This window comes from Erythrolamprus reginae, chromosome 5 (assembly GCF_031021105.1).
Source record: "Erythrolamprus reginae isolate rEryReg1 chromosome 5, rEryReg1.hap1, whole genome shotgun sequence".
Taxonomy (NCBI): domain Eukaryota; kingdom Metazoa; phylum Chordata; class Lepidosauria; order Squamata; family Dipsadidae; genus Erythrolamprus; species Erythrolamprus reginae.
Window position 1 is genome coordinate 24,663,378 of NC_091954.1, and position 12,723 is coordinate 24,676,100.

The 12,723-nt window shown below is 41.9% G+C and overlaps 1 protein-coding gene across 2 annotated transcripts in view; it reads right to left on the reverse strand.

The window, feature by feature from the left end:
* Window positions 1–9,000, reverse strand: part of PLA2G12B (phospholipase A2 group XIIB) — a 34,176-nt gene extending 25,176 nt beyond the window's left edge. The window contains exon 1 of one of the 2 annotated variants that reach the window (XM_070752242.1): window positions 8,648–9,000. In XM_070752242.1, the coding sequence (XP_070608343.1) occupies window positions 8,648–8,885 (238 nt within the window). In that variant the 5' untranslated portion in view covers window positions 8,886–9,000. The remainder of the gene's footprint in view (window positions 1–8,647) is intronic. The other variant, XM_070752241.1, reaches the window with a different exon arrangement.
* Between the last annotated feature and the right edge of the window lie 3,723 nt (window positions 9,001–12,723).

Genomic DNA, 12,723 nt, shown 5'->3' on the forward strand with positions numbered 1-12,723 from the left:
GGAACAGACAATTGGTGTGTGAAATGTCTATGCATAGTGTTTACATGGCTATACATAATACATATTATAACTTGGCAAATGGACATCTGTGTCTATCCTCTATTGACATCGCTTAAAAAAATGGGTGAGAAGGAGGTTCAAAATACTGAATTATTTTTTAGTACCTTAATAGTCTACAGAATTCCCTGCAGTATGAGGCAGGAAGTTGTGTGAACTTTCATTGGTCGCCAAGGAGAGCTGACATTCTAAGGGCATAATTGGAGCAAGATGACCTCATCCTATTATCATGACCTAATAGATTGGTTCCCTCAATTTTCCAGGCATCTGCTCCTACATTTATAGGAGGCAAGAGGCATATTTTACATTGAATCCCCATTTAACCTAGATACATGACTCAATGTACAGTATATTTGCTTTTTATATATATGGATGTCATTTTCAATTTATATATTACACCCTAGTAGGTGCCTTTAATAATGTACAATGTAATCATCAATTAAAGTTTTTTAAAAAGGAAAGTTAATGCTGTGTAAACAGATCATACAAATCATACAGTAATAAGTATATAGGGTTGGCAAGACAAAATATTGATGGCCTTGGGGACAAAGGGGAAAAGATCCTGTCTAGGATCCTGTCTAGGAAACAATAAAAAAAAGAGGAGCTGGAAGAAAGAAGAGAAAGAAAAATAGGAAGAACTCAACCTAATGGATCGAGCAGTTAAATGTGATTATGGGTTTGTATTTTCAGAGCTGCAAGATTGATATCAATCCTCCCAGGTAAACTAGACCAGAATCAGGACTAGACAAACTCATTCAACCCAGAGTTGGGCTGCTAAGGTGGAATGGTGACATGTGCTCACCCCCGTGGCTCTGAGTGCTAGCGGAATCCAGCGCAATTTTGCTTCTGCAACTGGGCAGGTAGCAAAATTGCGTGCAGACATGCCCAGGTGCAATAGCAGAATTGCACTGGACTCCACTAGCACTCAGAGCCACGGCGGTGAGCATACATCACCATTCTACCTTAGCAGCCCACCTCTGATTCTACCTCATTGTAAGATTCCATCAACGTTAATGTTACAAGCTACAAAAGGTGAACACGGGATGGAATCTGCAGAGGAGCCGGAACCTGACCATGATGAAACCTGAGTTAAACATGTGTGTGGTCATGCGTAAATCTCCACACTCGCAGCAGACAGAAGGCAGCAAATATCCCATTTATTCAAACATCTCTTGATCTTGCTGTAGCCATGCAGGTCAATTAAGTAATTAAATATCACTAAATCACTAAACAGACTCTGCATGGCAAGATCATGAGATGTTTGAATAAATGGGATATTTGCTGTCTTCTGCCTGCTGCGAGTGTGGAGATTTACAGATGACCACACACATGTGTACACTTGCCCCTTGCCCAATGTACTGTTATGACAGTGTAACAGAATGCAATTGATGCTGCACGCTCCTGGACAAGCACTGCTTTAATCAGTCTTTTATGCTTTTTAAATTTTTTCTTCATTAAGATTTTTGTATAAATGTTTGCATTTATACCAATGCATATTGCCCCGGAAGAGGAGTAAAGACGCTGAGACATTGTATGGATTAAATAAAGGGTCACTTTATTAATTAACATAAATTTAAATAACATAACTTTAAATACGTAAATTTATATATTTAAATTCAACTACTGTATAACTAAGGACCTGCAGAGGCCAAAACTAACGGGGCGGAAATTCCTGCCAGAACCTTCCTTGGCAACATTGGGCATAACTCCTTGCTGAACCAGGTGAAGGTAGCCACCTTCACCTGGATCCGAGCCATGCCCCTTTGGTGCGTGGGAGGAGCTCACCCTCCAATCCCCCAAGGGAAATTGGATCTGGTGAGTCCCATGGGCATCCTCTCTCCAATCCCCGACATTGTTTTAACCTCTAGTTCCTGGAGAGAGGCGGTCCATCACCCGTTTAAAAGATGCCCAAAGGAGCATGCACAGTCGCTTCTACTGCCCATTTCCACCCCTAATCTGCCAAACCCCAGTGACCAAAGGGAAGCCTAAATCTAAAATCTATGTGCGCTGCACCCCCTAACCATTCCATCCGTACTGTCAGTGTGGAATAGGCAAAAAAACGGCCACCTCTAAAGGGGAGGCCGCAAAAAATTCCTATTCGGCCCCGAAGCGACCTCCTAGAGACACACTGTTGATAGCGGAGGGCGGGCGGGTGTTCGCTTCGGGAATCTGCTGGGCAAGGAGGAGGTCCCATTTGGATCGCCCTTAAATAGGGCAATCTGGGACCTCCCCCTGGGCCCAGCAAGCAGCGCGCCCCTTTGGCGCGCTGCCAAAAGCCTAACTTCAGGTTTCGCTGGAAACTGGAAGTTCGAGGCTCCGTGGAGCCGACCGCAGCGTCCCCCTGCTCCGGGGGCAATTTCGGCTGGTGGTTTAAGCCACTGGTCGTGCATAAATGTTAGTCATGATGCTTCTGACACAAATAAATCTATAAATCTTGCAAAAGTGAAAGTACAGATTTCTCACTTCAACTTTAAGCATTTGATCAATTAGAGTGGTCTTCCTCTCATTTACCAAAGTCAATACACATTCTATTACACATCCACTCTCCCCAGAAAGATTAGCCCCAACCCTGCTGGCCTCTGAAGACTTGATATTGCCATAGGACATGTGGATGGGAATGGGATGGGATGCTTATGCTTGTGATGGTTTTTGCCTCAGCTGCCAATTTGTATTCAGTTCATATTATTACTAATAACAATATATTAAGAGCTGTGGTGGCACAGTGGTTAGAATGCAGAATTGCAGGCTAAATCTGCCAACTGCCAGCAGTTCAATTCTCATTGGTTCAAGGTTGATTCAACCTTCCATCCTTCCACGGTTGGTAAAATGAGGACTCAAATTGTTTGGGGCAATATGCTGACTCTGTAAACCACTTATAGTGGGCTGTAAAGCACCATGAAGTAGTATATAGGTGCTATTGCTATTTTGTTTTTGTAACTGCAGAGTCATGAAGCTGAGAAGGGTGACTATAGGAAATTCTGAGAGTTGAAGCCCACACGTCTTAAAGTTGCCAGGTTGAGATACAGTATTTTGAACTATTCAAAAGAACAGGAACATAGATATATAACCCTGTGCACAAACACACAGTTAAAATTTAACCATTAACACTAACCATTTTAATGTTAAAATGTTGTTTCTATGGACAGATCTGCCCATTTTGCATGATTTAACAGACATTTCAAAAAAACACAACAGCAGAACTACTGGCTGCAAAAGGCAAAGTAAAAGGCTTTATAGTGCCATGTATCTTGTGCTCATCTTTTGAGTACAGTGGATGTTGTACTAATTGGTTCAATATAGATGCCTGCTGATTAGCAGTTGCATTTCAGAGAAATAGCACCTCAAAAGGGATTCCAATGTACAGCAGATCCTGCCAAAGACATGAACTTAGAACAAGGCTGATGATAATTATAATAATAATAAGTTATGGGCAATATAATTTAATAAGAAAGGAAATGATCCTTCAGCTACCCTAGAGCTGACTCCATGGATTTCGTAGCTTAAAAAGTGGGACCGCTTGATTTATGTCAAACAAACAAACGAACAGGGAGCCGGTAAAGTTGTTCCAACATGATCTTCAAAACACTCTTTTGATCAAAGCCAAAATGCTATAGTTTGCACCATCTATAGTGTCTCAAACACTTTTCAAGGAGAGTGGTATACAGAGCATATTGCTATTGTGCAAATGAAACAATTAAAATATAAATCACTCTAAGCAATTTTGGCTCTTTAATGAGGATATTAGAATAACATGCTTTTTTATTGTGATAATGTAAGTACTGGCATAGAACCTTCTCTATACCTTGGCATGCTTACGTGTGAATCAAATGCCTCCTTTCTCCCCTCCCCCTTTTATCTTAAAGTAAAAGGGATGGAAGTCAGAGCAAATAATTATCAGCCACATGAGTGGGGAAAAGGAAGAAGGTAAGAAGTTGATTAACAGTGGCTGGGGAATTCATTAGTACCAATTTCAGAGGCTAATGGAGTGTAGAAAGTATAATTAAAACAATATACATTATCAAGCAAAGCAGAAGAACAAAGACAGAACAAGAATGTAATACTTTGCATCCAACAAGATTATCCGTGCTTTTTTTTTCTGTCACTGTTTCACAGCCACAAGGGACTAGGTATGCATCACAAGGGCCTGGGTGTCTGTTCATTTTACTGATCCAGTTCTAGCTTTTCTCCAGGGAGGAGAATGGAACAGCACCACACAGAAAAATGTGCCATTCCAGAAATTACTTGGATCCTGAATCAGTGGTAAAATCCAACTTTTTTATTACCGGTTATGTGGGCGTGGCTTGGTGGGCGTGGTGTGGCTTGGTGGGCAGGACAGGGGAAGGATACTGTAAAATCCCCACTCCCTCCCCGCTCCCAGGGAAATGATATTGCAAAATCTTCATTCCCACCCCACTCTGGGGCCAGCCACAGGTGTTATATGCCAGTTCTCCAAACTTCTCAAAATTTCCAGTACCAGTTCTCTGAACCATTCAAATTTCCGCTACTAGTTCTCCAGAACCTGTCAAAACCTGCTGGATTTTACCCCTGCCATGAATCCACATGGCTAGTTGGGGCAAATGATTTTCCTCAACCTACGATAACAGCCTCCTGGGTTTTTCAGTGGAGGAGAAACATATTATAATTTTATACTGAGAAACCATTCAGGGAATGCACAATTGAGCAGGGCTGATAGATAGGGCCATAACCAGTGTGAATGCATGCCCACATGTACTTTATATAATACATCCATTCTTTCACTCACTCACTCACACATCTAGCTAAGACGTCCCTTGCCATCCTGATCATTACCAGTTTTTCATTGCTCTTTGCAGTTAGAAAACAGTGATGTGTTACCCATCTCTTAGATCAGTGGTTTGCAAAGTAGATGGTACCGCCCCCTGGGGCAGTGAGGTGACTTGGGGGGGGGCACTAAGAGGCAAGGGATTGGCAGAGGAATGCTGTAGGTGGGCCCCTCACAGGGCACAATTCTGCCTGGAGCTCTATTGGCCGCCAGTCAGCTGAGCACTTCTGGTTCTGGTCCAATTCGTCCCATCACCCCTGTGCCTGCACGTACCTTGGGCGTGCTGCTCTGTTTTGCCTGGCTCTGCAAATTTTACTTATTTTTTTTAATTAAAAAAGCAGGTTTCTACTGCTCCCCCCTGCAACTGTAACTCTTTTCAAATCAGATGTGTATACAGGTACATTGTTAAGTATTCTGATTTTCAGAGCAGAAATGGCAGAAGCAGAAAAATCAAAGGAAAAATGTAGACAACATAGTGTGGAATATCTGAAGTATGGATTTTTAAAGCCCTACTTGGCTTTGGACCAGACTACCTCCGGAACCGCCTGCTACCGCACGAATCCCAGCAACCGATAAGGTCCCACAGAGTTGGCCTTCTCCGGGTCCCATCGACTAAACAATGTCGTTTGGAGGGCCCCAGGGGAAGAGCCTTCTCTGTGGCGGCCCCGGCCCTCTGGAACCAACTCCCCCTGGAGATTAGAACTGCCCCCACCCTCCCTGTCTTTCGTAAACTACTCAAGACTCATTTATACCACCAGGCATGGGGGAGTTGAGATATTCCTTCCCCCTAGGCCATTACAAGTTATGCATGGTATGTCTGTGTGTATGTTTGGTTTTATAATAAGGGTTTTTAGTTGTTTTATTATTGGATTGTCACATGCTGTTTTTATCTTTGTTGTTAGCCACCCCGAGTCTACGGAGAGGGGCGGCATACAAATCCAATAAATTATTATTATTATTATTATTATTATTATTATTATTATTATACCAGTACCATCAAACCAGCAGCTGCCACAATGTAAAAAAAATGTATTTTCTAATAAGGCAATGAAGCCTTCCAGACTAAACAAACATTTGAAGAAGGCACATCCTGACAAGGCAGACAAGAACATAACACTGTCACAAATGTTTTACAATGCTTCCCAACAAAACACTGATGGTTTGCATGCAACATTTCATTGCTAATTGCTAAATCTGGAAAGCCACATGCTATTGGTGAAGAACACACCCTATCAGCCATTACTGAGGTTCTGAGTACTGTTTTGCGTAAGTCACCACATGATATAATTAAGACAATTCCTCTCAGCAACAATTCAGTGCAAAGATGCATAGATGAAATGGCTTTGCATTACAGCTGGATGAATCAACTTTGCCAGTCAATGAATCTTTGCTTCTTTCTTATGTGAGCTTTATTAAAGACAAAATGAACTCAAGAATTGTTATTTGCGAGGCAACTGAAAACAGATACCAAAGGGGAGTCAATATTTCATGTTGTTGAGCAGTTTTTCAAAGACAAGGAAATTCCACTTACCAGCATACTTACTTATGCAACTGATGGAGCACCATCAATTGGTCGCTACCATGGGTGCGATGCTTACTTGAAAAAAGCAGTGCCAAATGTCTTTATCATTTGTGTCATTCATCGTCAACATCTGGTTGCAAAAAACCTCAGTGATAGCTTATACAAGACATTACACACTGTCCTTACTGCAGTGAAAAAATTAAAGTACATGCTCTCAATGATCGACTCTTCTGAGAGTTCTGTGTTGAGAATGATGAAGATTTTGTTCATTTGCTGCTTCATACAGAGGTTTGTTGGCTATCAAAAGGCAACTGTGTGAGATGCTATTAAAATCTTTTTGACAATGTTGTAGAGTTTTTTTGAAGACAAGAATGCTGTGCTCAATGATGAACTCAAAGAGATCAGGCATGACATTGCTTATTTATCAGAACTGTTTGCAAAGTTCAATGAAGTGAATTTGCAGTTGCAAGGAAATGAGGTCAATCTTATTAAGGCCAAATCCGACACCTCTACATTTATTTCAAAGTTATCTTTATTCAAGCACAATATAGGCCATCACAATCTGTATCAATTTTCAAGCTAGTCTGAACTAGAAGAGAAACTTGGGATACAAGACGATGATCTGCAAGGATTTTTTTACCATTTGGACATGCTACATAAAAATATGTCTGAGCAACATCAGGATCTTCTTTTGATGGGAAATTCCAGATCGGGTGATAAATCCATTTTCAGACACTGGGGAAGATGGGGAGGAATAACTAATAGAGCTGCAAAATGACATTGAGATGAAGCCAAAGCTTAAGAAATTGTACCAGGAGTTTTGATTACAGAAGGAAATTTCTGATCGCTTTCCTGCAGTATGGATGGTGGTAAAGAAACTCCTTGTTGCATTTCCAAAATCATATTTCAGTGTGGTTATCCAACTTATCGCCAAGCAAAGGAATTGATTCTAGATTACTGAACGTGGTGATTTAAGACTCCTGCTAAGTGACTTAAAATCAGACATTGGGAAACTAATATCACTTCATCAAGCCCATCCACCACATTGAGAATTCACTCACTGAACAGTGAAGTAGTTACTAAATTTTACTGAGTTTACTAAGTTAGTAGTTACTAAGGTACTTGATAGACTTTGAAAATCTGATATCATTAGATCATGTTCAACAAAATTAACAAAATATTTTTAAATTGGATTTGAATAAATGTGCAATTAATTGTTACATTTTTGAATTTTACTATTACTATATTCCTTAATGGGTCATGCAAATCACTATTCTGAACAATACTATTTATGGGGGATGGAGATGGGGGGCACTGAGGATGACTTTGTAGCACCAGGGGGGGGGGGGTGGACTGAAAACATTTGGGAACCACTGTCTTAGATGATGGGTGGTCATTATGCGAGAGGTAAAAAAAAAGACAAGGATTATGTGTCTATGCAAGAAAAAGAGAGAATTATATGTGGTCTATGGGAATCCCATACTGTTCTAATCCAGTATGGAAAACTGAATTCCATAAATGCATGATCTAATTACTCTTTCTCAACCATGTACCCTTCAGCTGTGTAAACAGTATCCCATTTCCCCCACTGTTGTAGGTTAAGGGTGGAGAATGCACAATGATCCAACAAAACTAGAAGGCATTCAAAAGCTCACCTAGTATGGAAGATAAGTAGCAATGCTGACAAATCTAGCTCCTTAAAATGTATGGGAAGTAGAACAATTCAATTAGAAAAGCAAAATGAACAAACATTCAGAGATAGTTCTGCCAGTATACCACATTTTAGTTACAGAAGCATGCTGTGAAGAGAACTGTCCCCTTCTAACATGGACAGTTCTAACTTGTTAGAAAACAAGATAACTTGTTAGAAAAATGATATGTCTTTGCAATTTTGCAACCAAAGAGTAATGCTGACTGTTTAGTATTAGTTGTTTTGCTAGAATAAATGGAACTACAAAATGATATTTAAAGGAATATCAAGATACATCCATTCTTGTAGATGAAATATGTAACAATGTTCATGATAATATAGGCAGTGTTGCATTCAAATACACTAATTTGAGTTATAAAAGTACAACAGTTCAATGAAGTAAAATAAAACATGACAGTAAGAATACAGTGTCTTGGTCAATTACTCATCATTAAAGCATCTAGTCAAACAAAACAAGGAAACATCATTTAATGTGGGGAAACAACTGTCAACACAAAATAACAATGTTGTGCAGTCAGGGACTGGATATGAAAGGAAGAGGAGCAGAAATGCTTACCATATCTGCACCTGTATTGACAGACTCCATTCTTTCCTCCTAACAGCTCCGAGACAAAGTCAAAATAGCCATTAACAGCGTCAATGCTATCCCGGATGGTCCCAACGCCCCAGTCAGAATAGGAGCCTTCCTCTGGCAATGGAGAAGGAATGATGACATTATCCTGCATGGTTTCTTCAGTGCATTTCCCTTGACTCGGAGATAAGCACAGAATCAGTGCCCCGATGAACAGCTTCATGTTAAAGTTGGACAAAACAAAATTGATCCCAGAAAATCTCCACGAATGGAAGTGGTGCCAGTGGGACTGTGAAAACAAGACTGGAGGTATTTTGAGTGTGCTTTTGCAGTGGACTTTAAACACTGTTGTGCTAACAGGGTGAAGTCACCATAATCAGGGAGCACAAAGTTCACATGAACACTGTGTGTTGCCCAATACTTAAGGGCTTTGAAATATTCTGTCCATGTGGACGTGGAGGGGTGGCAGAATTCCAAGGCTAATCATAAACTCCCACAGGCAAGCTCATCCTCTCCCCCCAAACCTTTGAATCCCCCATCCACACCTCCATGATGGATCTATTTAGTTATTTATGGCCTCTGCTGAGATGCCTGGAGCAGTTCATGTTTGAAAAAAAGCATAAAAGTGAGTTTCCTACCTAACCCTAACCTCAGGGTGTCTTCGGTCTCAGAGCCCAAAAGCTGTTCCAAAAGCACATGTAGAGTTAATGGCATTTAAACTATATTAAATTGGGGGGGGGGAGACCTCTTCCCAGTTATGCATCACAAAACATCTGAAGTTAAAAATCTAGCAAGAGTTAGTTGTTTTCAGTACCTAATTGGAACAGTAGAATTCAGGAGGCACCTGAAACTCCTGGGATCAATAGTTTCACAAAATGGGGGCTACAACTAAAGAGGTCTCTCTTCTTGTCCCTAATCTCCTGCTGAGGAAAGACTTGGGTCAGACCTTCTTGACCCTTACCTTATTGGGCATATAGATTCAATCTTGGTAGGGAAGGACCTGCTAGAACCTAATACACCATCTAGATTTTAGTTCCCACACTTCTCTGTTACTTCCCACCTCCTGGAACAAGCCAATTCATCCCACTTACCCTATCAAACAACAAGGTTATCTCTGCCCCTCAAAAAGTTATAAGTTGAAAAGAAATGTGTGCAGTGCAAAATTAAAAACAACTACTTTAATTTCGAATCCTTCGGGACTGGGCAGCATAGAAGTCGAATAAATAAAATCATTTAGACCAAGTTCCAGGTTCCTGCAATATCTTTTCAGTTTATTATTCATCTTATTATCCTGGTGGACAACTTTAAGGATCCCAGTTCTATCAGTGGCATTCTGAAGGCCACCTTCAGAAGCTCCCACAATCTGGGTAAATGGTAAGGGATGCTGGAATCAGAATGTCTACAAGATAACAGGTATGGTATAAACATAAACAAAAGCAAAGTAGGTATAGGTAAATTTGAATGATAGGACAGTTAGGATAGGGATGGTAGGCACAATGGTTTTTCTTTCTCCCCGATCTTTCCTCTTTTTTTACAGTAATTTTTATTCGTTTATAAACTTTAAAAAATGCATAAAAGAAAATACAAACAAATAAGACATTGTACAAAATGAACCAAAAATAAAAACAAAACATGTATACATACATTTATACCTTTAAGGTTATTTTACTGTACATATATCGACTATTATTTTACACTTGTTTACTATTTTTATCTATTTGTACTATCATTATAATTTATATATCTCTGAAGTTATTAATTTGTTGGTGAGGAATTTATTCCTCAGTGCTACGTTCCGCATCCCAAAGATTAATGTGTCAACTAATCTTAATTCGGGAGCTTTGAACTTGCACTTGGACAGGACTCCTCGTAGGCATGTGGCAAATTGGTTGATTGATTCTTCCTCATTTTGACAACAAGTCAGTCGAGGTGACTGGGGCCCATCCTTGTCCATCTGTCTGGGAAGAGTTTGATCTGGTGACGCCTGATGAAGTGGACAAGGCCATTGGAGCTGTGAGTTCCTCCACCTGCTTACTGGATCCGTGTCCCTCCTGGCTGGTCTCGGCCAGCAGGGAGGTGACACGGAGCTGGGTCCAGGAGATTGTCAACGCTTCCTTGGGGAGGGGGTCCTTTCCGGCTCCTTATAAGGAGGCACTTGTGCGCCCCCTCCTCAAGAAGCCTTCCCTGGACCCAGCCAACTATCGTCCAGTCTCCAACCTTCCCTTTATGGGGAAGGTTGTTGAGAAGGTGGTGGCACTCCAGCTCCAGTGGTCCTTGGAAGAAGCCAATTATCTAGGCCCTCAACAGTCGGGTTTCAGGCCTGGCTACAGCACGGAAATTGCTTTGGTCACATTGTTGGATGATATCTGGCAGGCCCGGGACAGGGGTTTATCCTCTGTCCTGGTGCTTCTTGACCTCTCAGCAGCTTTTGATACCATCGACCATGGTATCCTTCTGCGCCGCCTGGAGGAGTTGGGGGTAGGAGGCACTGTCTTTCAGTGGTTCTCCTAGCTCTCTGGTCGGTCACAATCAGTGTTAGTGGGGGGTCAGAGGTCGACCTCTAGGTCTCTCTCTTGTGGGGTGCCTCAGGGGTCAGTCCTCTCCCCCCTACTATTTAATATCTACATGAAACTGCTTGGTGAGATCATCTAAGGGCATGGGGTGAGGTATCATCAGTACGCTGATGATGCCCAGTTGTACATCTCCACCCCATGTCCAGTCAACAAAGCAGTGGAAGTGATGTGCCAGTGCCTGGAGGCTGTTAGGGTCTGGATGGGTGTCAACAGACTCAAACTCAACCCTGATAAGACGGAGTGGCTGTGGGTTTTGCCTCCCAAGGACAATTCAATCTGTCCATCCATTACCCTGGGGGGGGGAATTACTGACCCCCTCAGAGAGGGTTCGCAACTTGGGCGTCCTCCTTGATCCACAGCTAACATTAGAGAACCATCTTTCGGCTGTGGCGAGGGGAGCGTTTGCCCAGGTTCCCATGGTGCACCAGTTGCAGCCCTATCTGGACTGGTAGTCACTGCTCACATTCACTCATGCCCTCATCACCTTGAGTTTTGACTACTGTAATGCTCTCTACATGGGGCTACCTTTGGAGAGTGTTCGGAAACTTCAGATCATGAAGAATGCAGCTCCGAGAGCAATCATGGGCTTTCCCAGATATGCCCATGTAACACCAACACTCCGCAGTCTGCATTGGTTACTGATCAGTTTCCGGTCACAATTCAAAGTGTTGGTCATGACCTATAAAGCCTTTCATGGCATTGGACCAGAATTTCTCCAGGATCGCCTTCTGCCACACGAATCCCAGTGACCAATTAGGTCCCACAGAGTTGGCTTTCTCCAGGTCCTGTCGACGAAACAATGTCATCTGGCGGGGCCCAGGGGAAGGGCCTTCTCATGTTTATTTTTACGTGAAAGGACCTCCTTTAGCTTGCAGCGCAGCTGCGGCGTCCTTTTTCGTAAAAATAACAATGTTTATTTTTATGTGAAGACCTCCCTTTGAAGGAGCTTGGGAATCCCTCCCACAAAGAGATTCTGGGGGCGGAGCCTTGATGTCACCAGCAGGTTGCTAAGGACGCCAAGGTGATCACTTCCGGGATTCCATGGAATCCAGGAAGTGATCACCTTGGCGTCCTTAGCAACCTGACAGTGACGTCAAAGCTCCAAACACTGAACACGACCCCGAACTTTGCCTGAAGTTTCAAAAAATTTCGTGTTCAGCATACCCATCACTAGCCAGAGCATTATAAGATGTAAATCAACTTCACCACATTCTTTCTCTCTGCTGTTTGCTATTGATAGTGGTGGTTAGTTGGTTGGCTGGAGCAGTTTGAGTGTGAGTTAAGTATTGACTAGAGTAGTAGCAGTCATACAAAGAAACCTGGATTGGTTTAGTATCTACTATAAACCCGAATTGGTTAGTATCTACTTGTAACCTGGATTGGTTGAGTATCTACTTGTAAGTAAGCTGAATATAGCTAATATATATAGAAGACTGAAGCAGAAGATATTTTGCACTGAAGAGTAAAACTATTGTTTTATACAAACGT